The 27,500-nt window shown below is 34.0% G+C and overlaps 1 protein-coding gene and 1 long non-coding RNA gene across 2 annotated transcripts in view; one reads left to right on the top strand and one right to left on the bottom strand.

The window, feature by feature from the left end:
- LOC124956653 overlaps positions 1-27,500 on the bottom strand; it is a 68,358-nt gene that overhangs the window by 28,143 nt on the left and 12,715 nt on the right. The gene's annotated exons all lie outside the window — the stretch shown is intronic.
- Positions 11,063-27,500, top strand: part of LOC124956642 (monocarboxylate transporter 10-like) — a 35,014-nt gene continuing 18,576 nt past the window's right edge. The window contains exons 1-4 of the mRNA XM_047512720.1: positions 11,063-11,655; positions 12,586-12,754; positions 17,495-17,605; positions 18,007-18,180. Of these exons, the coding sequence (XP_047368676.1) occupies positions 11,473-11,655; positions 12,586-12,754; positions 17,495-17,605; positions 18,007-18,180 (637 nt within the window). The 5' untranslated portion in view covers positions 11,063-11,472. The remainder of the gene's footprint in view (positions 11,656-12,585; positions 12,755-17,494; positions 17,606-18,006; positions 18,181-27,500) is intronic.

Below are 27,500 nucleotides of genomic sequence, written 5' to 3'. Positions count from 1 at the left end.
CAATTTCGAAATTTCTTGCGTGAAACACACACATAACGCTGCATAAATTCGATACTTCGTAATCTAGCATGGTCTATCGAAATAGATTGATAGAGAGAGAGAGAGAGAGAGAGAGAGAGAGAGAGAGAGAGAGAGAAAGAGGAGAGTGGAGAGGAGAGGAGAGGAGAGGACAGGAACGGAATTAACAAGAGGGACCACTTTGAATGTTGACACTGTCTCGATCTACATCTTGTTTGCGTATAAGTTATCGAATACCGGATAAACTACCAGGGCGGTGAATCTCCTCGTAGGTCGCAATATTTGATTGACCGCATCGATAAAATATATTAATTAAAAGAAAATATTGTTTTAATTCTGCTAGGATCCTATTGATTGTCGCTTTTGTAAACAATGTAACAAAGGATTATTTTTATTATTTGTATTTGTTATTAATTCATCGATAAATATATATCATATGACATTTTTACTTTGGAAACATATATCCGGGATGATAAAGGGTTCGTTCTATAAAAAACAAAACAAAACAAAATATAAAGAGAAAATACAAGAAGGATGATAAAAAAGAAAGAAAAAAAAAAAAAAAAACGAAACAAAACAAAACAAAGAATGAATGGAAAAAAAAAAAATAAATTAACGAAACGAAAAATTTTTTGTTTGATACGTAGAAAAATTATGTCGACGACTCTGCGAGTACTCTGCTAGAATCAGAGATCCAGATACTTGATCGTTAATTATAACGCAAAGACACACTTAACGTGTTTTCTCTCTCTCTCTCTCTCTCGAGCTATAATTAACAACATTCATAGACTCGAGGAGTACGTTCTAGAGAGTGAAAGACTTTTCCTAATTTTTTTCCACTTTCCTCTCTACTTTTTCTTTTTTTCTCTAAATCGAAGATGAGAGAAGAAGAACGATCTCCGATACGTAAAAGAAGTTTCCATTGAACTTCTTTCTTACTAGACGAAAAATCACATGATTATATCTATCTCTCTTCTTTTATTGTCGTTATTGAAAACCGATGTCGAGAAGATCAGAACGAATGGAAAATAAATCTGGCCGTTCGAAAATAATATCCGCTAAATTGAAGAAAGAAGTTAAAAGGGCAATTACCATGCGACAGGCGTACTACTTCTCTTAGGAGAAAAGAACGACGAAGTTAATTCGAACTCCTCTCTCTCTCTCTCTCTCTCTCTCTCTCTCTCTCTCTCTCACTCTCTCTTTCTCTCTCTCTCTCTCTCTCTCTCTCTTTTCCTCTCTCTCTTTCTCTCTTTCGTTTTCAAGCTTTCTTTCTAACGATCCGTTTCTTTCAATTTCCTGAGGGTGACTAGATAGGTAGAAACGAGAGAGAGAGAGAAAGAGAGAAAGAGAGAGAGAGAGAGAGAGAGAGAGAGAGAGATATGCCAGCAGAAAATTGATAGTAAAGAGTCGTCTACGTGTCCCTAGATTGCCTTTGACTTGACACGATTTTCGATCGATTAGACACGATCGAAGTATATCATACTTTTCATAAAATTTTGATCAACGAGATTAGATCTAAGATCAATGAGTTATTTCTTTTTTTTTTTTTTTTTTTTTTTTTTTTTTTTTTTTTTTTATATATATATATTTATCAATTTATTATATTTATTATTATATATATATTTATCAATTTTTAATACCACGAAGATTGACAAAAATTGAAAATCGATGAAATTCATTTCAGTCGTTACTAATCTCGGTGACTTTTTTCGGGTACAACACAGGTGGAAGGTTGCCACCATCGATGAAGGAAGACATTAACGTTCGACGAAAGGAAAAAAAAAAACAAAGTGGAAAGATCGATAGCAAAAAGAGAAAGAGAAAGAGAAAGAGAGAGAGAGAGAGAGAGAGAGAGAGAGAGAGAGAGAGAGAGAGAGAGAGAGAGAGAGAAAGAGAGTAAAAAGCTCGTTCGGTGTGAAAGTTTTCTTCGATGTTCGAATCGATCGATCGCACCTGGCACTCTTCAAACTTTTCTCGACGATAGACAGATCTGATAGATTCGGAAATATAGATTCCAAGAGTTTCTAACAAGTAGAAATAAATTTGTCCAAATGCTCGAATATGTCTCATGATTTTCAGCCAAGCTAAACATAGTTGAAAGATCTTTCACAAACGGCGAGTCAAAAGTTTCTAGGTGATTTTAAAAATCAATTACTTCTTTTCCAGATTTTTCTCTTTCTTTTTTTTTTTTTTCAGACTAATTTCTTCTTCTTTTTTCTTATTTTCTTGAAATTGTAAAACTAACGTGTCCCCCTCTAAGAAACTTCAATTTGAAAAAGAGAAATATTAGCTTAAAAAAGGGGTTCGAGAAAGAGTAATTGATTTGTAAAATCTTAGGAACACTTGGGAACACTTTCAGCCCACTTTGTAGTTACTTAAATGATTTTCCAAAAAAAAAAAAAAAAAAAAAAAAAAGGAAAAAAATGAAAAAAAAGCAAAAGAAAAAAAAATGAAAAAAAAAAAAAAATGAAATGAAAACGTAAAATAAAAGATGCCATTATCGAAGATTTGTAAATGTATGAAAAATCAACGTCACCTTAGGATCCCACAGAAGCTCGAGCACAATTGACACCGACATCGTCGTTCCAAGCCCTTCCATTATCGCAGCGTAAGGTAAAGTTTACTTCGCAAACTTCTAAGATAATCGAAAGTGTCGCCTTTATGTCTCACTGTCTACCTCTCCTTTAGATCCGTCAAACTACTACTTCCTTCGTCGCCAGGAAGAAAGAGACAAGGACAGAAAGAATCCTCTTAGTTTTCTTTAACTAGCAAAACTAACTACGTTCACCATTTTATGTTATATACCAACTGGACCGAAATAGAAAAAAAAAAAAGAAAAAGAAAAAAAAAGGAAAGAAAGAAAAAAGAAAGAAAAGTAAATAAATAAAAACGAACGCAGAATTTTCGATCGAGAAGATCAAAGGATCAAAGCTATACTTTTAACTGCAGCACTAAACTGTCAGTAACATATATTACTTCAGTTGGATGTACATATATACATACATATATTCTCTTGGATGTGGATATCGAGACTTACAGGCTCGATTTGATCAATTTTTCAAGATACCTACAGACCGATTAAAAAGAGAAAGGGAGATAGAGATAGACACAAACGTTATACTACGGTTGAAATAGCTCTCGGCTTCGAGCCAGCCTGGTTGTCCAAACAAAACGGAGATTTCGAGTGCATCGATCGAGGGATCCTCGATATCGCAAACTCCATTTCTACAAAAATGATGCTACTTTTTTCACTCCATACTTTTCGTCTTCTTTTGATATAACTATTATATGCTTACTTATACACATGTACATTTATATACTATATATATATATACATATATATAATATATATAAATAAATGTATATGTACGTACCTATATTTTATATCTAAGAAAGAATCTCTTACTTTAAAAGAGACTACCTTGGATGCAATTAATTTCAAAAGACGAAAGATAAAAACGTTGTCGACCGACTATTCCAATCCGAAGGCTATCGAAAGACTACAAGGCGAAAGAGATCGAGAGAAATCATTTCGCTTAATTGATCCGCTTAAAAATCGTCGACATGTAAAAATAACGAAGGTATAGAAGGAGAAAAAGAGAAAGAGAGAGAGAGAGAGAGAGAGAGAGAGAGAGAGAGGCAGAGAACAATGAAAGTTATCTAAGTAATAAATTTTTATAGATATTTTAATATCGTATTTGAATTATTTAAAAATGATTTCTTTATAACGACAAATAGATCGAAGCTTAAATACTTAACTAGTATTTACTCTTGAATAATAATTTTTGTATATAATTTAAAAATTGCAAGAGACGGGATAAATATTGTTTTGATATCTCAAGCGACTTTGACAAACATATTTTTTCTCAAAGACTAGATTGCAAAGTACTCTTGAAAAAAGAAATAACAAAAATAAATAAATAAATAAAAAAATAAAAAAAAAAAAATAAAAATTTAGGAAGATCTCCATTGTCGTGAGAAAATAAATTTAATACGATTCGATCAAACAGTTTTCTCTTTGATAGCCGAGTTATAGTCGAAAGTTTGAGGACGGAGATAGCTCGCACATTTGTCGAGATGTCTTTCGCATCTGCATAATAGCGTTGAACGTTGCTCTTTCGTTCTCCCTATACGTACGTGTATATATACATATATATATATATATATATTTATGTATGTATGTATATATGTATGTATGTGTGTGTGTATGTATGTGTCTAGCAAGAGAAGAGATAAAGCTTTAGGAAAAGAAGCGCAGGAAAAGCATCAGCTTGAAACTTGGCGTCAGCAGCTAACGGCGACAGGAAAGCTCGACGTTGGAGAGTCGTAGGAGGAGTGTAAGGACGTAGAATGAAATCAATAATACACCTACATACAAAGCCACGGCTAGTTTCTCATACGCGGTCTTATGGTGTGTTGCTATGGTATAAACTACTGTTTGTGTTGTCCCAGTGCTTACATGCTCTAGTTTCTGACATTTCGAACCACTTTCCTCTCTCTGTCTCTCTCTCTCTTTCTCTTGTTCACGGTTCTGAGCTTTCGGTGCTTGAGGGCTAACTTACAAACGCATCCTGTTGAACAGACCAGAAAGAGAGAGAGAGAGAGAGAGAGAGAGAGAGAGAGAGAGAGAGAGAGAGAAAGAGAGAGCCAAGTCGTATGATAAAGTTTAACATTGTTTATCTTTGTACCATCATGCACTGGAACATTGCGGATAAACTGAAAAAAGTTTAATTTACAAAGCTTAAACTATTAAAGGAATATTATCTTAATTCAAGCGCGAAATTAATTAAAGAATATAAGACGTGTGATCATTTATAGAAAATTTTAAAGAAATAATGGATATCGAACGAGCTGGCATCGATGTTATACGAGAAGGTTAGATAAAAGGCCCGGTTAAATTCAATAAACGTTCGATGCACTCGCCCTCCATAAATATTTCTCGACCCGATAAATTTCTTTTCAATGCCCATGGAACTTCGACGTGGAATTTTAATACAGCTATGCATGTATATAGTAATAACAAAAGAGAGATTTAGATCGTATGAAATTATATGGAAATTATAATTATCAATTTTGTTTAACTAAAACACCCGGAATATGGGAACTTCCTAATTATCTGAAAATGGATAAAATTATTATGAGAAAATTAATACGTACATACGTGTCTTTTCAATAACGTGAGTCACATTTTTCACACCCATTGTTCACGGTAATTGCGACAGTTTAGCGGTCTTTGCTAATTCATACAAACGAATACATTATATAATTCGAGACCATTGTTTTACGTGTCACCCAGGAGAGAGAGCATTGTAAGTTGAAAGTTTACACAGCACATGCCTCGAAGTTAGAAGTACACTGTTTTAAGTTGATTACACGAGAGAGAGAGAGAGAGAGAGAGAGAGAGAATGTCGTCCCTTGGATTACGGTCGATAGGGTCGTTGGATTCAGGTGAAATTTCATTCGCACATAGAAAAAAAGCAAAAAAAAAGCAAAAAAAAAGAAAAAAAAGAAAAAAAAAGAGAGAGAAAAAAGAATTCGTGTAATCTCATTTGTCGAGGAAAAAAATTGAACGTAGCGAAATTTCGAAGAAAAACTTTTTGTTAATACGATAGAAATCAGAATGAATGTATAATGCATTGATGAGCCAAGATTTCTTGCATGATTTAAAACAATTGCTTACTCTATTTCGAGACATTTTGGACTATTCTTTTTTGTTTTTTTTTTTTCAGATTGCAAAACAGCAAACCTAAAAAAAATCTCGAAAAGGGACAATTGATTTTTTACATATCATCTGAAAAATTTTGATTCATTCTGTACTTCGGCGAACGTGAAAAGAATTTTTATTCTTTATAAATTCGAAACTCGGTAAATATATAGGAGTAGTTATCTGCTCATTTTTTTTGTTTTCGTCTTTTTTTTCTCTTTTCGTTTGTTTTTATCGGAAATATTATAAGCGAGGATACACAAAGAATAATCGTCGACATAAAACCGGCTTTTGTGTTTGAGATAAGAAAATACTTTTATACTATCACGATTGAACGTAATGCGATTCTTACTTCCGATGGAATTCGATGTTCCAACGTCGAGAAAAAGGAATTTCCTATGTTTTCTTTCACAATGGATAACTCTTCGATCTTCCTACATTTTCATTGTCGTACCTTCGAGTCTTTCGGGTATAGAAAAAGAAAATTCCAATTTCAAATTTACGTTTTTCAAATTGATTCTATCGTAAATAATATCAAAGATATTAATCGATCGATCGATCTATCTATCTCTCTTAACGATTATTTCCTTTATACGATCGACATTAGATCGATAAGATAGATAAGGCATAAGAAAAATCTTATATACGTATATACATACATCACATATGTATATACATATATATTGTTTCATACATCGAGAAATATGAAAAGAAAAATCTATTTATGCGGTAAAATCGAAGCGCACTCTCTAAGAACTTTATTATTTTTCAAGAAGCAACGAAGCTCGTTCTAAGATCTTACGGTATTTTTCAATCGATAAGAAAAATTCCCTCCTAACATAAGTTCCTTTTCGATATCTCGGTAATATTTTCTCTCACATATAAAGAGCAACGAACGAATCGTTTCAACTTTCTAATGCATTCGATAGGTTCATTCTATATTTCAAAGGTAATGTCATTCAATGAAGTTAATTCTCGAATAATATGATCTTACAAAAAAAAAAGGAAGAAGAGGAGAAAGAATAAAAAAGAAAGAAAAAAAGTTAAGATCTCGATGAGGAAGGAAATGAAAAGATAAATAAATAAACGAATGAATGAATGAATGAATGAATGAATGAATGAATAAAAAAGTTGACATTGTTGTGACGAAAGAAGGATGATGTTCTTCCTTTGAATCGAAGGACGGATCGAGGGATTTACAAAACCGATGCGAAAACGGCAACGGAATTTGGTAGACGCAACCTGTCAGAAATGTTTTCATGCAAAAACGAAGGCAGGAGGAAGAGGAGGAGGAGGAGGAGGAGGAGGTGGTGGTGGAGAAAGAAGGTAGAGATGGGTGGATGATACGGTCGTTCCTTCTAGCGACGGTTACACGATCATCCGGCAACATCATGCAGCCGGCTGGCCAGAGTTCGAGGGTGGATTCAATCTAGTGGGATTACGCTGGCCGTCCTCCTCTTCCACCTCTTCCTCCCCTCTTTCTATATTCCACAGCATCCTCATTCCTCATCACCTCTTCCTCTATCTAGGGACGACCAACCGATCGAAACTTCCTATAGCTTTCTCTCCCTTGGCTAGGATCGTTTTAATAGAGGGACTCTACCTTTCGACTGTAAAGACTTTGGTTAAACAAGACGTACGATAAGAATCGTTAATCGATCTGAAAAAGAAATCTCTTCTCTTCTCTTCTTTTCTTTTAGATCATCGACTGAAACTCCTACACGCACTCTTTTTTTTTTTTTTTTTTTTCTTTTTTTTTTTTTACGAACCTGTTGCATCGTTAACATAATGCCTGATTAGCGATTGCAACTCTATATGAGAATATAACCGCGGCCAGTGCTAATTGGATTTTACGTACATTAACCATTCGTTTAACGACTGCTACACGATAAGCTAATTTCATTGGCGGTGAGAGTACTAAAACATTAGTGCCGCACACGCGTAGATGCGTCGATTTTCTCTTCCCTTCTCTATCCTTGGGAATAAATGTAAACGTTAAAAACCTTAACACGCGTTGCTCATCGTTTACGTTCATATTATTATTTAATAAGTTTGGGTTTTGTCGAGTCATTATTAATACAAGCGATAACGTGTAAAGAATTATTTGTAATAATATAATAGGTTAAAGAAAATCATCTTAAAATACTTACATATAAATCTTCTTCTTCTAACATTTATTTCGATGAATAATTAGTGTGCTGAGTCAATCTATATTAATAATAAATTTGCATGCATATATAAAATAATTTTACTCAGACGTCAGTTCTAGTTAGCGAGGAGACACGTAAATTCGATCCGTCATTTCGAAATTTGAGGAACGCTGAGAGCGAGAGAACGAGAGAGAGAGAGAGAGAGAGAGAGAGAGAGAGACAGAAAGAGAAAGTGAAATAGGGAAATCATGAATCTTATTTAATTAAAATAAATTATTAATACATTTCGTGCAAAGCTAACGCGCGAGAGTGCAGGCACATTAATATACTTTCAAATATAAAACACGTTATGCTTTTTCCTCGACGTAATAAATACTATATATATAGATATATATATATATATATATATATATATATATATCACTAAAAATGCTGTTAGAAACGTAATAGCATAATACGAAGTAATGATCGGTAGTTAGTGAAATATCGTAAATAACTAAGATATTAATTGTTGTAAGATCAGCAGTCAAACGTTGACTAAGATATTACGTTTAGAATTTCTGTTTGATATTATACTCGAGTCACCTTTTCTCCCTACTTTCATCCCTCTTTGTATCTCTATTCACTTCTCTTCCTCTTTGTTTACATAAGTTTTAGATAGGACGACCGAAAATTTCCTGTTTACCTTTTTGATTTGACTTTGGCTTTTCTATATTTTATACGTGGAAGGTTACGCACACATTATACATAAGTTACGTGCACGTTCACGTTTACAATCAATATATTTTTTTTTTATTTTTCTATTTCTTTTTGTTACAATATTTTGGAAGAGAGGTAAATAACAAGCTTAACGTCTCTCCATCTCTCTCTCTCTCTCTCTCTCTCTCTCTCTCTCTCTCTGCCTATTTCTTTCTCTTACAATACAATGTAAATATACATACATACATACATATATACGTACGTATCACAGTGAGAATTTTTCCGATCGTTTGTCATACACCTCTACCCATTTTCTATTATTTACTTTTCGCAATACATATTGCATGAAGAACGAAGACGTGAACGACGACGAAGGATAACTTGAACTCGCATGGTTACAATATAATAAAAATTGAATCGATCCATAACGAATGTACCGAGCAGAAACGCATCGAAATATCTTCTCTCTTCTATCCTGTTTTCTCCAGCGAGAGAGAGAAAGAGAGAGAGAGAGAGAGAGAGAGAAAAAGAGAGAGAGAAAGAGAGAGAGAGAGAGAGAGAGAAGAGTATATGAAAAGAAAGATGAAAACGGGGACGTATATAGCGAATACCAACGGCGTTTGTATGACTATGGCTCGTGGCGTTCTCTAAAGGCAAATTAATTAAATTCGTAACGATTTTAATTAAATCGACGAAACCGGCATCGATGACAACTACTGCTGCTGGTGTTACTCCTACTACTATTATTACTACTACTACTACTACTACTACTACTACTGCTATTACGATGACGGCGACGACGACGACGGTGACGACGACGATACGTTCGATGCAGTTGTTTGCACAATCGATACTTTTAACGATCGAGAGTGTGCGTTTCTGTGTGAGAAAGAGACAGTGAGAGAAAGAGAGAGAAAGACAGAGAAAGAGAGAGAGAGACATACATACACAACAATGACTCAACATAGTATACGCGATATTCCAATTAACGTAGACGCGGCCGTGACGTCGTTATCATACCGTGCATGCACGGAATTATTACAGATATTTCAAAAACGCCTACGACAGGCCTGCGGCGCGACTTCTGCATACCGATGCCAGAATACGCTCGGAGAAGGAACTACCTAGGAGGGTTTCTGACAACGACATGAACCAAGGGAAAGGGAAAAAGAAGGATGAGAAGAGAGGGAGAGAGAAAGAGAGAAAGAGAGAGAGAGAGAGAGAGAGAGAGAGAATGTTAGTAATTGCAAGGAGTTCTGCTAGGCAAGGTTTTAATAAGCGTCACTTTTTTCTTTTTTCTCTTACTTTTTCTTTTTTTACGAGACACGTATTTTTTTTAGCAACCCAAGAGAAAGAGACGGCTAATTACACCGCCAATTTTTATTCCTACGAGAACTCGCGACAATAATACACAAAAGGGGAAAGATATAATTTAATTGGATACGATTCTCTGTTACGACTTTTCATTTCGTTCGATCTTTCAGTGTATATTCTTCCTCTTTTCTTTTTCTCTCTCTCTCTCTCTCTCTCTCTCTCTCTCTTTCTCTTTTTTTATCTGTCTATCTAATTATTTATCCGTTTCTTAACTCTTCCGCAAAAAAAAAATATATTATTCTCACTCCATCTTATTTATCGACTAGCAAAAATGAAATTATCATTCCATTAAAAAGGAATGAAAATGAGATGATTGCAGAATGATTACAAAACGTATATGTCAGTGGATATTTGATATTTATAGAACACGTACCAATGGCGCCAGAAAAATGATACCAATTGTTCTCACATTTGTTACGTATTTCACATTTGACATGATATTGAGTTAAAACATTTGAAATATATTTTTGAAGTCTCTAGGAGAATCAAATTTAACTGTTTAAAAAGGTATATATATGTATGTAAATGCTTACGTTTCGTTGCACTACGAATTTGTCAATATCGATGCAATACGTGCAAATATATACACATAACATATCCCCCCCCCCCGCGCTTTCTCTCTTTCTCTCTCTCTCTTTCGTTATAAACCGAAATGCTTAAACGCGCGAATCCGCTGTTGGAAATTCTCTCACCAAATCCTATTGCCAAAGTCCATGCGTTTTATTCATGAATGGCGTTACGAGAATGACATTTTTTTTTTTTTTTTTTTAAACCATGTTCACCACTGATCGTTTATAATCCTCGTATCTCTCGGTACTTTACTAACTATGAACAAAACAAAATGAAAAGAGCAATGGTCCAGATAATCCTGAGATACTTTTGCTGTACTTCAGTTTTTTCACATATCTCTCTCTCTCTCTCTCTTTCTCTCTATCTCTCTGTCTCTTTAACAATTTTATATTATCCCATACGAATTATATTTATATAAAAGGGATTAAATTATTTTTTATACGAAAGACAATGGTTTATAGAACTGATAGGATTAAGAAGAATGTATAATAGAAATTTTCGTATATTCATTTTTTTTTTTATCCTTTTTGATTACAGAAAGAAGAAAAGTAAGATAGGAGAAGAAGAAGAAGAAGAAGAAGAGGAAGAAGAAGAAGAAGAAGAAGAAGAAGAAGAAGAAGAAGAAGAAGAAGAAGAAGATCGTTGGAAATAAAGGAAGAAGAAAAGGAAATATGTCGAGAAGGGATGGGTCGAAAAATGGCCGGCTCTTTTTTCTCCTCAAAGATATCGACGCAAACGATAGAATAGAAGGAAGAAGGTGCCACCACCACCACCACCACGCCGTCGTCTTCGTCCTCTTCGTCTTCTTCTTCGATAACACGGCAGCGTCTTCCTTTTCCTCAACCTCCTCCTTCCTCTTCTCATCCTACTCATCCTTCTCCTTATTGAGAATGCGCATCGGAGCGTAAGAAAACGTAGGTACAGTGGCAATAAAATGTGGTGCGCATTATCGTGAAAATGTTGGTGGACGAGTGTGGAAGCGGGATGGGGTGGACTACGGCAGCGAGCGTTAGAGGGGGTTGGTCCACCCCCGGTACTACTGTTGGATGTAGAAACTCCGCGATGAGTTTCGGGGGCAGTGTACCTTCTCTTCACCCAGCTGGCTCGATACGATCCTTACGTTCCCAGCATTCCATACAGGTAACAAGACGCAAGATGACTATGTTTTCCTTTATCTCTCTCACTCTCACTCTTTCTCTCTCTCTCTCTCTCTCTCTCTCACTTTCTTTCTCTCACTTTTCCTGCTTCATCCATCCATATCAAACCTTTTCTCTTTGAGTCGAACAACGTTTTGTTAAATTACGATGAAATGCTCTTCGACTCGAGAGAGAGACTCGAGAGAGAGAGAGAGAGAGAGAGAGAGAGAGAGAGAGAACTTTTTCTTTCTCGTTCACTGAACCACAGCATGCAATTTTAAATGTAATAGTTCGACGATTCTTCGAGCACTTCGACATTCCGATATCAAAAAGTTACTTTCAACTATCTCTCTATTCTTTCTCTTCTTTTTTCTTTTACACCTCAAACTGTTATCCCCACTCCTCTCTCTCTCTCTCTCTCTCTCTCTCTCTCTCTCCCGATTTTTATACACGACCACAATTAATATTCACGTTAAATTAAAAATCTCGACAATAATTTGCGGGACTTCTTTTGGTTGATCAATTTGAATGATATCGAGAGATCTACGTATACCCAAGTCTATTCGAAAATAGCCGATATAAAGGGAATTACCAGTGGAATATAGGTACGATAGGGTCTCTACGATGGGATACAATAGCCAATAGAGATATCCTCTTCCGTAATAGGCATGATTGTGAAGCTATAGAAACGACGCGTTCGTATTGGATATAGGTACACAGTGCTCTAATTATCCTCAAGCTAGTTTTACTTTATATCCGATGTTTGTATGCGCGTGTATGTGTGTGTTTGTGTGTACAAATGTGTACGTGTGTGTGTCCATACGTACGTCCAAAAAAATTCTATTTCGAGAGAAAACAAATTTGTGGTGTATTTCTTCGTTTGTTTTGTTTTTCTTTTCTTTTTCTTTTTTTTTTTTTTTTCTTTTTTTTTTAGTGTCCACAAGAGACACCGCAAAGATGTATACACTGCCATCCCGTGCACGCATCGAACACTCCTAACAATTATGTGCATCATCCTATGCAGTATTATACACCCAGTCATTGTACAGAGGGTCAACAACAGAATGGAACTTATACACCACATCGGAGTTCCTACCATGGCGGTGAGTTATCATTTCAGTTTTCAATTAGCATAAATCTCGGCCATTTTATGAAAATTTTCATGTGCGTGCGTGTATATGTATACATATATATAAGGACCATATATACATATATATATATATATATATATATATATATATATATATAAGGGCTAATTCCTGTAAAACACTTTGTCTATGAAATAGTAGTAGCAGGTATGTTCGTCCCTTGCGACATGAATATGTAAAAAGCTAAGCGAAATTGGCTCTCTGATATCTTCGTTAAAACCACGTTCCGTATTTGTTCTTCGTCCATTATATGTCTAAGTATTACGTTTACTTCTATATAGCAATAATTCGTTCTTTATTTTTGATGAAATATCATTGTTCTCTCTCTCTCTCTCTCTCTCTCTTCCTCTCGCTTCTTTATACTCTTTGAAAATGTCGAACTCGTTAATATATTGGAGCGAGATGAAAATGCCTAACAATAAGTAAAGAAAGGAGCCAAAGGATCGATGCTGTTCGAAGAGACTACTTGAAAAAAGAAGTCTACTTGTAAAATTTTAATAGAAGGATGATAATGAACACCCTGTCAAAAATTACTTCTCAAACGATCGTTTTTATGATAAATTATTATAGCGAGCGTGATATACGTTCGTTCGAATCACGATGAAAGAATCTTTTCTCTGGGAAGTTTAAGAAAAAAAGAAGGAAGGAAAAAAAAGGAAGGAGAAAAAGGAAAAAGAAGAAAAAGAAATCTTGTAAGATTGACATTATTTGAAAGTTCCTTAGAGTACACTTGGAAAAACGTAGGAACATTATTACCGTAGCTTAACGTTAGAAGTTGTAGTTGGATTTCAACTGAAAGCACGACGCGGAAAATCGGATAATATGCGAAGTATACGAGAAAGAGAGAGAGAGAGAGAGAGAGAGAGAGAGGAGTTAGGACAGAACCTTTAGAAAATTCGAAAAGAGAACACGTATTCCTTGTTGGTAACGTAAAGGGAGCAAGCTTTTCTTCCATTTTATGCTATCATTTTTCTACGTCGTATGCTAACTGCCTACTATCCACCCTCCAACCCAACAATCTATGGAATACAACCGCGACAAGGACGAAAATCGAAGCCCATCCATCTGCTCAAGTTTTCTACAAGCTTTTATACCGTAGAGAGGAAACTTTTCGAGAGGTAAAATTTAGTACGCTCTTAGTTGCATTCTAAAGAGTTTAATCTTTGATCGGAACGGAAAATTGATGAAAGTACGATCGATAGGTTTACCAAAGTACGAATGCAGTTTCGTTTAATCGTTAACAATAGGAGAGAAAGAGAGAGAGAGAGAAAGAGAGAGAGAGAGAGAGAGAGAGAGAGAGAGAGAGAGAGAGAGAGAGGGAAGGATGAATAAGAACGGAGCGAAGAGAAATGGAACACAATATTATTCCAAAAGGGCAAAGTTCATCGTGCGAATAGAAAACGTTACGGCGTTATTATCGCGAGTTTATGGTGAAACTTGGGTAATCCAAATGAGAGAGAGAGAGAGAAAATGAGAGAGAAAGCAAGGCGCGAGAAATCGCGTAATATGCGAAATATGAAAGTGCAGTCGTTCGTGCTAGTTTAGATTACAACGCTTTGTAAAACAACATACGTGAAAAAGGAAAACAAGTGTACCGCTTTAATGGCTGTTTATCGTTATGGAAAATTCATATGAAATGTAGAAATTATATATATATATATATATATATATATATATATATGTGTGTGTGTGTGTATATGTTATTTTCTAATGTAATGATTAAATTAATACTGAAGTATTTGTTCGTCATTATACAAACAATAGATTTTTTTTAATGTTCAATAATTTTTATCAAGATCCTTTATCTATTCACACGAAATAATTTAGCAAGATATCCTCCTCCAAAATTGAATCGATAATATTTAAGTATCGATAAGAGAAAAAAAAAGAGAAAGAGAGATCAAGAAAAACTGTCATCCAATCGAAAGGTCACAATTCATTTTCAAAGATATTTTGTCGTACCGAGAGAACCGTGAAATTCAATTTAATCGTTTCCTCGAGTCCTTTCGGTACGAGCTCGTCAGCAATTTTTATGCCCAGCACACTTTTGCGAGTTACCTAATGGCGGCCTTGTAATTCCTTCCACGGTAATTTCATATCCAGAAGTGTCAGGATTTTTATAGCAAACTCCATTTTCAGCGATATTTCTCTCTTTCTCTTGGCACAAGGTACTAGTTTTTATCATTGTTCAGAGAAAGATGAAGAGAAAGAGAGAGAGAGAGAGAGAGAGAGAGAGAGAGAGAGAGAAAGTCATTAAAAACATCATACTTCACGTCCTAATAAAGATCGGATTAATTAATCGTTTATATCAAATTTCAATTTTAATTGTTCCCAACAATTTTTCCAAACGCATTTTATTTTTTAATTTTATTATAATCTATAATTTTGTTATATTCTCTTTACAGGAGATACGGTCGAGAGACCAAAATGTGCCCGAGTGATTCTAAAAGTTATTATTTTTTCGAAACTTTTTGGGCTATTCTTTTTTCTTTTTCCTTTCTTTCTTTTTTTTCTTTTTTCTTTTTTTCTTTTTTTTTTTTGCTTCAAACTGTAAAACTACAAGAGCCTAGAAACTTTTTTTGAAGTTCGCAAGTCCGCACGTGAAATATTTCCACTTCTCTATTTCACAATCATTGACCCGTTTTTCTACACCTTTGCTACGACGCGTCACTGACTCTCTCATTGTCAGCCCTTTCTCTCCCTTTCTCTCTTTATCTTTCACTCTCTCTCTCTCTCTCTTTCTCTCAGTCTAGTAGATCATCCTCTTTATCTCTTTTCGCTTCTTTCACGAGTAAAAATTTGTTCCGCATTATTTTTTAAGCCGCTTTCCTCGAGATTATGATGGAACACGTGTAATTATTCGATTCAAATCTAACTAACAATTAAACTTTTAAAAGAAAAAAAAGAAAAAGAAAAAGAAAAGAAAGGAAAAGAAAAGAGGTCAGAAACAGATCTGAAGTGATAAAAATAGATGTCGGAATTATGAACAAGGAAAAGGAAAGAAAAGGAAAAATAAAAAGAAGGAAAGAAATGAGAATTGAATTAAAAGAAAACCCACGTATTCATTGCATTTTATACTTAAATTCGTGATTTTGACGAGTCGGTACGATCTCACTTTCCACTTTACAGTCATCCAAAGCCCTTTTCTCTTTACCTTTTACTTAAAGTGCCATCGCTTTTCTGCCCTTGCACGGTATACTGTCATCTGCCTTTCATGAACACTTTGACCTAAGTCTTTCTCTCATCTCTTTCCTTTCCATTAAAAAATATTCTCCTTTTTTCTCACACACTTTCTCATACGTTATACAAAGAGAGAGAGAGAGAGAGAGAGAGAGAGAGAGAGAGAAAGGTATTTGATTACAAAGGTATAAGCAATAATGTACGTATTAACATACCAGTATATAAAATAAAACAGAAGAATGGGGATTTTTAATATAACCGATAAATCCCCATAGAAATTCTTACGTTAAATACCCGACAATATACCTCTCGGACTTATCGGAAATCGATAATTCGATGTCGCATTGTCAATATTGAAAATGCTAGATGTGCTCCCAGTTAATATCGCAATATAACTTAGATCAATCGAAAGAAAAGAGAAAACTCGAAATTGTTAGATGTACGAGGGAAATATTTTGCTAAAGAAGAAATATATTTTTCTTATTTACCAAAGATATATCTACGATTACGCATATGAATAAATATATACTTAGATATATACATATCTATCATTGCTAAACCATGAGAAAATAATTCGAAGGAATACGATCCTTCGATCCTTTCACCGGAGTTCATGTAAAATGTTATCTAACTCTCTCTCTCTCTCTCTCTCTCTCTCTCTCTCTCTCTCTCTCTCTCTCTCCCTATTTCTATTTCTCGTCTTCTTTTCCTCTTTTCATTTTGTATCTCTCTCTCTCTCTCTCTTTCTTGTCGTCTTCAGCTGTCTGAAGCACGCAAATACGCGGTACGAAGCCGAAAAATATCCCGTTGGAGCTCCTTAAGAAGATGCACCACCGTTCTACCCTTTCCAATTTCTTCTTTTTAATACCCTACTACTTTCATCTTTTTTTCTCCTTTTTCTTCTTCTTCTTCTTCTTCTTCTTTCTACTTCCTCGTCAACAACTCCTGAAAAAGAAACTACGACGATTCGCAACCGTGCGCTTAATTTACATACGAGCTACTTTGGTATTTCCTAAGAAGTGAACTTTCTTTCTTTTCTTTTCTTTTTTTTTTTTGTACTGTTTCTATTTTCTTTTTCTTTTTTTTTTTCTTTTTTTTCTTTTTCTTTTTACACAAGAAAGATCTCATTCCTTTTAAACCCTTTTCATGACATCCAATACATCTCGTAGTCATGCGTATTATGTCAATTATCAATCTCTTATATAAATCGGATCTATTTATGAACGAATATACGTCTAAATAATGTCTACCATGAGGAATAATTGCGCGTATGGTTGTTACGAAGATATCAATGTGTGCTACGTTTATCTAACAATTTTTTCCTTTTTTTTTTTTTTTTTAATTCGTTTTAGAATTTCATCAAGTTATCATAGTCACCTTTGATATGAAAATAATTAAAAGTAAAAAATTCGAGAAGATCGTAATAAATGATTTTTGAGATCAAAGTTAACCACAATAGTATCGAAAGATCAATTTGATCAATGTTTTTTCTCTTTATGTGTGATCCTTTTTCAGACACTCGTATACGATATACGGACACGGAGGAAAGCTTGGCAGGGAACGCTAACTGGGTCCTTGGTGATTTACGAACTCTTCATCGTTGTGTTCCCGCATTGCGACGTACAGGTATAAAAATAACGTCATATACTAGATAGAACAACAACGTCAAAATTTGATATTTTCTTACTAGCACTGAAAAGACTACAGAATAATAACGTATTTGATTTTTCACATAATATCGAATCTTCGAGCTTATGCAAATATAACGTTTCTTTAAGAAAGTATACCGAGCAACGAGATCACCGTTTGAAAATCAAACTCGATCTTATTTATGATTTCTGATGGATCCTTTTTCGAACGATTGGAATGTCACGTAAATTACATGAAAAAAAAAAAAAAAATAAATAAATAAAATTATATGTGAAAAATAATTTTTCTTTAATATTCGCGATGAAGATATTTAACAGTTAATTAGATTAGATCTAATAAGACGTCGTCGTTTAGAAGATAATCTTTTCTTCTATCAGGCATAGACGTCGCTGGTATGCGAGCGCATTTCTACCCGGAAGGTGGCTGGGGTTGGTTGGTATGTGCAGCTGGCTTTCTCGCCCTGTTGCTCACTACAGGAATGCAGCTCGCCTTCGGCTTTCTTCATCTTTATGCTACACGTCATTTTGGCGACGTACATATAATGGACATAGGTACGTTGTTCTTTATCTTTCTGTCTCAAAAAAAAAAGAAAAAAAAAAATAAAAAAAAAAAAAAGAAATAAAGAAAGAAAAAAAATGGCAGACAAAAATTTCGAAGAAGTTGGTATATTTAAATTTAAATTCACTCTTCTACCATGGTTGGTCTCTACAAACAATGCTCGTACATATTTCATAAGTTTTAGAATGTAAGGCATAGTTGTACGATGAAAAAATAATCTTTTGTTCGAATCGCTCATAATTTCAATAAAAAACGAAAAAAAGAAAAGAAATGGAAAAAACAAAATAAAAAGAAAAAAAAAAAAAAAGACGGTTAATAACTAATTATAATTTTCAATTAAGAATTGTCATAGAGACGGAAAAAATGTATAAAGATAAAGTATATAATAAACAATTTTTTTTTTCAAAACGTAATAACAAAGTCGAAAGAAATTTAATCAAAGTTTGTCAACGTTATATAATTCTAGCTTAGAGATACTTCTTCGGTATATAACAAGATATCAAGAGAGAAAAATGCAACAAGGGGATGTAAATAACGCTCCAATAACTTTATAGTAAAGTACAATGAGATGTCGGAGCTTTATGTTCTCTTCTCTCATTAGTTCGTACGTATACTTACTTGCTTTGCTGTAACTTATATCTTATACGTACACATAAAGATAGATGTGTTATCGAGGATCGATAAATGGCAGAGCTCAAAGAATCTGTCGTAGCAATTTATCAGGAGCTCGTTACCTTGGTACTTAACCTTTAAGCTACTAGAACAGAGGGAGAGAGAAAAGGTAGTAGTAATATTGGGGTCAAAGGCGAAAAGTGCTTTCGGAAAACACACGTGAACTACGAAGCCCAATGGGGTGGCTCTTATCGTCGATACAACCCAAGAAAACCCGGAAATTGTCGACGTGTTCGACTTTATTTAAGGGTAAATAAAACAAGGGAATGAGAAAAAAAGAAATCTAATAATGCTTGTAAAAAAAGAAATATATATATATATATATATATATATATATATATATCGAGAAATAATTATCGAAATCGAGAATGAAATCTCGTAATTCGAAATAATCTATTATATTTGAGTAAAATCGTTTTACCATCGACCGAGTTATATCCAAAATTCTACATCAGATCTAGTCAACTCATTAATATTCCATTTCTCAAGGAAGTAATCCTTCCAACATCGAAGAGTAACTCGAGTTACGAATTTAAGGGACTTATTAATCCTTGTGATACTCGTAATCGATTTACTTAGACGAAGAAGTTAATATAAAGAACAGTTGCAAAGACTTATTAAAGTTAAAGTATGGAAGATACTTGAGAAAGTATATGTTAACAAAGTTCAAAATTGTGTATCAAGAGAAACGAAAAAGAAAATGAAAAATATCATTAATTTCTCTAAATGCTCTAATTAAAATTATTCGATCATAAATTGATGCTCCGACGTGAATATTATGCAACCAAACATGAAACGAAATTATAAGAAATATCTTAATTAAAAATGTTAATAAACAAATTAATAATATATAATTCAATTTACAGCTTTAAAAAAATAGAATTATTTCCAATGTAATATTATTAACTTTTTATATGATTTAAATAAATTACAATTATTACTCGTAAAAGAAAAGGTACTGAAGAAATGATCTTGCACATATATATATATATATCATTAAATCTAACCTGCTATCACTTTTCGAAGAAACTTCAAATAAAAAAAAGAATAGAATTGACTCGAAAGACTTGAAAAAGTAATGGATTCGCAAAAGTTCTCGCGAATTGCATTCGTCTTGTCTCGGTCAGTCGTTTTGTACGAAGCATCGTTCTTTTTAAAAAGAACATAAAAAGAAAAGAGAGAAAAAAAAAAAGAAAAAAAAAAAAAAAAAAAGAAAAAAAAAAAGAAAAGTAGCTTTCGAATTCCTAATACCGAAAACGATTCTCCCCCTTCGTTTCTCTCTCTTTTTCTCACTCTTTCTCACTAACAATTTCTCCCTCTTTCTAACATACGCGAAACAGCACAGGGCAAAACTTGTCGAAGTTCTTACTCAATCTCGAGGAAGTGAAACTCCGTGGAAGAAAATAAGTTTCCATTCTCGAGGATCGGAAAAACACATTTTCTAAATCCCGATGCGCAACCAGCAGTATCTCTTTCTCTCTTTCTCTCTCTCCTTCTGACACAGACATATATACCTTCTTTCTCTCTCCCTTTTCTTCGTCCCTTGCTTCTTTGCCTTCTTCCTCGAGGGAACGAAGAAGAATTTTCTAGCCTTCCGCGAGGATCCATTTCATGCACACTTTCGACACGGTTTAATCTTCCACCAGGAAATTCCCCGAGATAATCCCCCAAATACGATCGTCACTAACAGAGAAAAAGAAGGAGACAGATAGATAGATAGATAGATAGATATATAGATAGATAGATAGAGAACAGAGAGAGAAATAGACAGAAAGAGAGAGAGAGAGAGAGAGATCGCAATACGTATCTAAGCGATTCAGAAAGAAAAAAGAAAAGAAAAAAAAAAAAAGAAAAAAAAAAAAAAGATGATGCGAGTTCGCAAACGCACTTTCATCTCGTCCCTTTAGAATTCCCATCAAAACTTTTCCCACCAAGAATTTTCTCCTTTAACGTCATTTATTCACCGTGTGTCTCTCTCACCGAGAAGACGTTAATCCTCAACTTTTCTCTCTCCTCCCTTGCCCTTCGACCTTCTCCACCATCAAAATATACATCAACTTTTCTTCTTAATTCCAATTATACATTCCCTTTGATCAAAATAGACAGCAAAGTTACAAATACAAAGTGCTAAGTTTCGATCGCGAAAGAGAGACTCGAGATTACGAATGGATTTTAACGAAGGAACTAATCTCGATTATATTGAGAAAAAAAAAAAAAAAAAAAAAAAAAAAAAAGGAAAAATATATATATTACTCATGGAATCATTTAGAAGGAAAAAAGAAAAAAGAAAAAAAAAAAAAAAAGACATTTGATCGCCGAAGAGAAAATGTTAGGAATTCTGTCGTACGAGTTGTGCCCTAAGGGAGATCGAATCATCGGATAGTATTTACCGTTAGGTGAACACACCTACGTACGTACCAACCGCATCCTAGGTAATCCCTGTATGTGGAGCAACATAGTACGCCATACACTATCTAATGACATATACGAGCGCAACCAGCATTGACCGCAGTAGTCTCTCTCTCTCTCTCTCTCTCTCTCTCTCTGTCTCTCTCTCTCTTCATCCACTACTGGCACACGAGCGGTTTCTACCTCAAGATATACGGATTTATTTGCCACCAACCGAAAAGCACCATGAATTATCCTTTCTGAACTTTAGGTCAAGGACTACATTCTCTATGAGAATAGAATATACGATACCGAAGTGTTAATATGTTATGTTCACCTTAGTTTCATTGAAAATTTTCTTTCGAATTGCGAGCACGTAAAAAGTTCTTCTGTGACGATTTTAAGGATTACAAGAAAACAACGAAAGGTTAAAATCTTTTGTTTTTCGTTTATCTTCTAACGTCCAAAAGAAAAATATCACTTTTCTCGGGTCTGTTGCCCGAGGACTCTTGGGAGCATAAGAGAAAAACAATATCTACGTTCTTTTCCGACTACGTATCATAAGAGATTTATTCGTTTATTCCAACTTATGTTGAGATTCATTTGACGCTTCATTCAATTTCATTGAATTAAAGAGTTATGACGTTCATCGTGATAAATTTATCTAAACGATTGAAATATGTAGTAAATGAGTGAAATATCCGATGCGAATTCGCTCGTACCTTTGACGATACGTTCTCGTTTATATCATACGGTTAAATATGGTCAAATTCCCCTCCCTCCCCTGTCCCCGCTGCTCTTCGTTCTATTCCCCTCACTCTACTCTCTACGTTCCTTTGCATCGTGCTTAATGCGACAATGCGGTCGCTAGGCATCATTGTACGCGAAGTATGGGCAAGTAAGTCGAGACAATACACAGTGTTCGCATAGCAGACAGTAATGACGTTATATGTAAAGTTGGCCCATGGAATATATCGGTCTTTCAACAATGAGGAAGAGAGACGGAGAGAGATAGAGAGAGTAAGCTATAATCTCTCTCCCTCTTTATAGCTACTGCGTTCCAGCATCCCTGATTCGCATTCGCATAGATAACGTTACGAAATATGCTGGAGGCTGAATTATTTAGCTCGAATTAATCGATAGACATCGTCATTATTCTAATTAATCGTATTACGTTATTATTCGGTATCTTGAATTGATTTTCATCATTTCCTGTTTCTTCTCGCCGACTGATTCATATTTAAAGAATAAACGTGAAATATTTGTAGGATATAGATAGATCATAAATAACGATAGGATTTTTATTTCCGTAGAGAAGATTCTCTTTCCTTCTCGATGTCTCTATATAACTTTCCTTCGATGTAATTCTCTATAAGGCTTGCCGATGTCTAACGTTGTTCTATCCAATCGCGATGCATAATGCTACGGTATCCACGTAAAGCATGAGAAACGGTAACGTAAGAAAACTCGAAGCTTTAGGGATTTTTTTCTTCTCTCTGATATACTGCATCCTGTGATTCACTAGATAGTGATAGTATACCTTACATACATACGGATATCGCAGCCACATTCAAGGGGATTCCTGGTTGAAAATCGAAGATAGACCTAGTTTCCAAAAAGTTACCACCATATGCTTCTTCATTCGTCAAAGTTAAGACGTTGGATAAAACGAAAATCAAAGAAAATCGTCTAGTTCTTATAGCCTAAAGGAAAATAAAATGATAAAAAGGATCGACGTTAGGAAAAAGACATGTTATATAATTTTCTAATATTAGAAGGCCAAGGTCTAATTATGTAATGCATTATAAACACATAGGTTGATCGATATCCTGTCTTTTGTACAACAATATCGACTGCTCGTTCAAGCTGTTTTTAAAAAGGTTAGTTAGAAAAGCGGAAATAACCAACCTATCCGACGATATATTCGTAATTAAAAGGATTATTATGAAATCTAATTTCGAGTTAAAAACAAAGAAAAATTTCGCCGGCGATCGTTCGAAAATTTTAGAAAGATGATCTCTTTCCTTTTTTTTAGATCGACGACGAATGTGTAAAATATTTCGCAAAAGACTATTTTTATCGATAATAAAACACACACACACACACACACACACACATGCACATACACTAAGGTACGGAAGTCACTGGAAAAGTCAGAAATGCCTAAGGTCCCTATGTCTTTTAAAATATTCTTGCGAAATAAAAGCACGAACGGTAGATGTAAGATAGACGTAAAAGGGACGTCGCGTAGGTTGAGCTTTACTATAAAAGAAATATATGTGTACGTTAACGTAGATGGATTACTACTACTACTTCTCGAAAACAACAAGAACAAAGACTTTCGTCTGACGGTTTGACGATAGAATTCTTCGACGTTTCTAGAAAAACTTGGACTCATTCTTTTTTTTGTTATACATATTTCTAGACTCCTCGTCACCAATGAATCTTCGAGATACGAAAAGCTTTACTCTACTTTATAACGACGCTTTGAAGAAATATTTCAATCATTTTTGAACGTTGACCGAGACACTCATTTATATATCTTAAAACTACGAAGTTTTTGTTGTGTACGTGTGTGTGTTCGTGTGTATACGTGTGTGTGTGTGTGTGTGTGTGTGTTCTATCGGCTTTTTTATTCGTAGAACATACAAAATGCTTCGAGGTGTGAAATGTACGATTCAATAGCTCGCAAAGAGTCAGGCGAATTGATTTCGATCTTGCAAAATATTTCTCTGGATGAGTAACGCGTAGAAAGGAGGCTTTTCTCGCAAAGTTCTTATATTCGCATCAAAGACGATTGAAAAGTGCCACTTGGGAAATATACTCGCTTCATACTTCATCGAGCAATCGTCTGTCTGTCTTTCTCTCTCTCTCTCTCTCTCTTTGTTTTTCTTACTCCTAGACCAAATCAAAGTTTCGAAAATACTTCGAACAGAATCGAGCGAACAGACCGTTAGAACGTTCAAAACTTTGACAAGATATTCGTAGAAAGTTTTTCAAACGACCACGATCACGAATTTGTTTAAATTTTTCGTATACATAGGATGAGCCAAAAGTTCTTAAGCTTGTAGTTATACATTCTCAAAAGAAAGAAAAATTATCCTAAAAAGTCACGAAAAAGAGTAATTGATTTTTAAAATCACTTAGAAACTTTTAGTCCACTCTACACTTCAACGTATCTATCATCGCTATAATAATATTCAAACATAACGGGACTGTCTTTGCGATAAGTAGTATATATATATATATATATATATATATATATATATGTAGTAGTATATATATATACTACTTATCGCAAAGACAGTCCCATAGTAAGAGAGTGATAGTTTCTTAGCTTACTTTGCATCATTATTCTGCGCTTACCTTACCCTATTATTCTGCGCTTACTTTGCGTATTTGTTTCAAGTTTCTACGACTTTTAGTTCCGAAGATATTCTCATGCAAGTAAAAGATGTGGGTGTTAATATAAATAAAAAATTATTTCTTCGATAAAAAAAATTGTTTATTAATTATTTATTAATTTTATAAATCAGTCGCAATCTGAATTTCTTTTTAACGAAAGAGACAGATGAATTTAGTTCATAAGAATTTGTTAATCAAAAATTGTTTATAACAAATTGTTAATTAATTTGTTAACAATAGAAAAAATTAAAATCCTTTAATATTATATTTGATTCAAGTCTGTGCGACTTTTGTTTTCGAAGATATTCCCATATAAAAGGAAGAGGAGATTCTTAACAATGTAAAAAAAAAAAAGAAAATAAAATAAAAAAACTAATTTGTTTATTAATTTTTCATTAATTTATGTAATTTTATAAATCATTCGCAATCTGAATCCTTTTTTCTAACGAAAATAAGATGAATTTATTTCGCAAGAAATTGTTTATAACAAATTGTTTATAACAAATTGTTAATTAATTATTAACAATATGTTTAACAAATAGAGAAAATGATGCCCTTTAATATGATATTTTTTTCAAGTCTCTACGACTATTGGTTCCGGAGATATTCCCATTATAATGGGAAATAATTACGTTGGCCATCTGACCTACATAATTTCATTCAAATTTACTTGGCACACACTGACCTATGTAAATTCCAAGAATTTACGCACTCATACTACTACTATACTACGAACAGCTGTATACGAATTATGAATGAAAATCTTTCCAAGACAATATCTTTCGAACTAAAAGTCGTACAGACTTGATTCAAACACCATTTTTAATGGCACAATTTTTTTTTATTTTTTAAGAGTATTGTTAATAATTAATTAACAATTTATTATAAACAATTTCTTACGAACTAAATTCACCTTATTTTGTTACAAAACAATACAGATTGCTACTGATTTATAAAATTATATAAATTAATAAATAATTAGTAAACAAATTATTTTTTTTTTTTTTTTTTTTTTTTTTTTTTTTTACCGAAGAGACAGTTTTTTTTCTATGTCGTTAATAACGATCTCTTTTCTTTATATGGGAATATCTCTGGAACTAAAAGTCGTAGAGGATTGAAATAAATACGCAAAGTAAGCGCGGAGTAAGCGAAAAGTAAGAGCGGAGTAATGATGTAAGATATCTCTAAAAAAGTACGATGATATTCAAGGTAATCAAAATTATTGCCTTGTCTTGTACGTGGCGATTTGATATATTGGATTTTTATCTGTTGGAGCAGCAACAAGTGCTCCTTGTGTTTAGATATCCTTAGTTAAATGGACGTTACAGGATGTTACAAAACCTAAAGGCACGTCAATAAGTTTACACCGCAAACACGTCTCTCGACAACAGAACTTTCGTTCTAGTTAATCGATCCTCTCTCTGTCTATCTGTATCTCTATCTCGTTAAAAGACACTCTGAAATAGAGAGAGAGAGAGAGAGAGAGAGAACTCGATAACGACTCTCGCAAAGGCAAATAATCGATTCTAGCTCGTCGACTAACGAGCACCGACGTGCGAATTATCATAACGCGAACGTCGATTTGTATCCTACCTACGAATCATTACGGTTGCAAGGATCAGAAGGGTCTTCGATATGTCGAGTTAATTGCACGTACAAATTGGCGTACATCATTACCCTCGTATGTCGTTAAATGAATCGTAATTAATGTTCGTATATGGGCGTTCTACTGTTCTTTTTCTTTAATTAAATATTTTTCTTCCTTTTTTAAATCGATCAAAGTGCTCTCCGAATTTTTTCAATAAATATAGAAATATTAGTATGAGAAAAAATTACAGAAAAATGGTATTTACTTTTGGCACGGGATTTTAAAATATTTACAAAAATAATATTAAGAGAAAAAAAAAAAAATATATATATATATATATATATATATAATTTTGTAGATGTACGGAAAAGAAAAAACTATAACTAAACTCGAAACTTCCCGTCTAAAAGCGTCTCATGAGAAACCTTGTTGGTAGAGAGCGATATATTATGAAAATCATCTCAGTTTGCACGTCTGACAGAGTAATATCCAACTGTTTCCTAACAGAAAGAGAGAGAGAGAGAGAGAGAGAGAGAGAGAATTCACCCTTTAGCACGAACGTCTTAGTCCTTTCTCGGAATTGCATCCTCGGTTCGATGCCTAATTACTGCTGTCGCGAAAATGATCTACGTTCCAATCCTATACGGATAATTAGTCAGCTTCGAGTTAAATTAGTATAAGCCATCGATCTCGTACTTTGAGTTCTCTACACGAGAACTGTTAAAAGGATAGAAATAAATGGAAAATATTTAGAAAATGAAAAATTTAAAAAGAAAAAAAAAAAAAAGAAAAAAAAAGAAAGAAAAGAAAAAAAGGAAAAGAAAAAAATGACGATTCAAAAAATTTCCAAAAAGAAAGAAAAAGAAAAAATACGAGATCGATCACCTCTTACGAGAGAAAAAGTTAATAACAAAATGTTGGTTTTATTCGTAAACCTTTTTCGAAAGAAAGTTTAATCGAAAACACACCATCCTTATTTTCCCTAACGATGTTCCAAACGCTATGGCGCCTTTATAAAGTGACTCGCTTAGGAAGGAAATCCTATAGCAGAGAGCGCTAGTTTCGACTTCGATAAGTCGACGAATTAATTCTGTCCTTTGGGATTACACACTGGCACGAAAATCCTTACCGACTGTTTCGATAACTCGAATAATCCTTTACCCAACAGCCACGAAATCATTTTCACCTATCCTTTGAAATATTTCTAAGGTGATTCAATTAAACGATAAAGACAAATAATAATATTAATCATTTTCTTAC

This window comes from Vespa velutina, chromosome 23 (assembly GCF_912470025.1).
Source record: "Vespa velutina chromosome 23, iVesVel2.1, whole genome shotgun sequence".
Classification (NCBI taxonomy): domain Eukaryota; kingdom Metazoa; phylum Arthropoda; class Insecta; order Hymenoptera; family Vespidae; genus Vespa; species Vespa velutina.
This window is presented reverse-complemented; position numbering and strand designations above follow the sequence as displayed.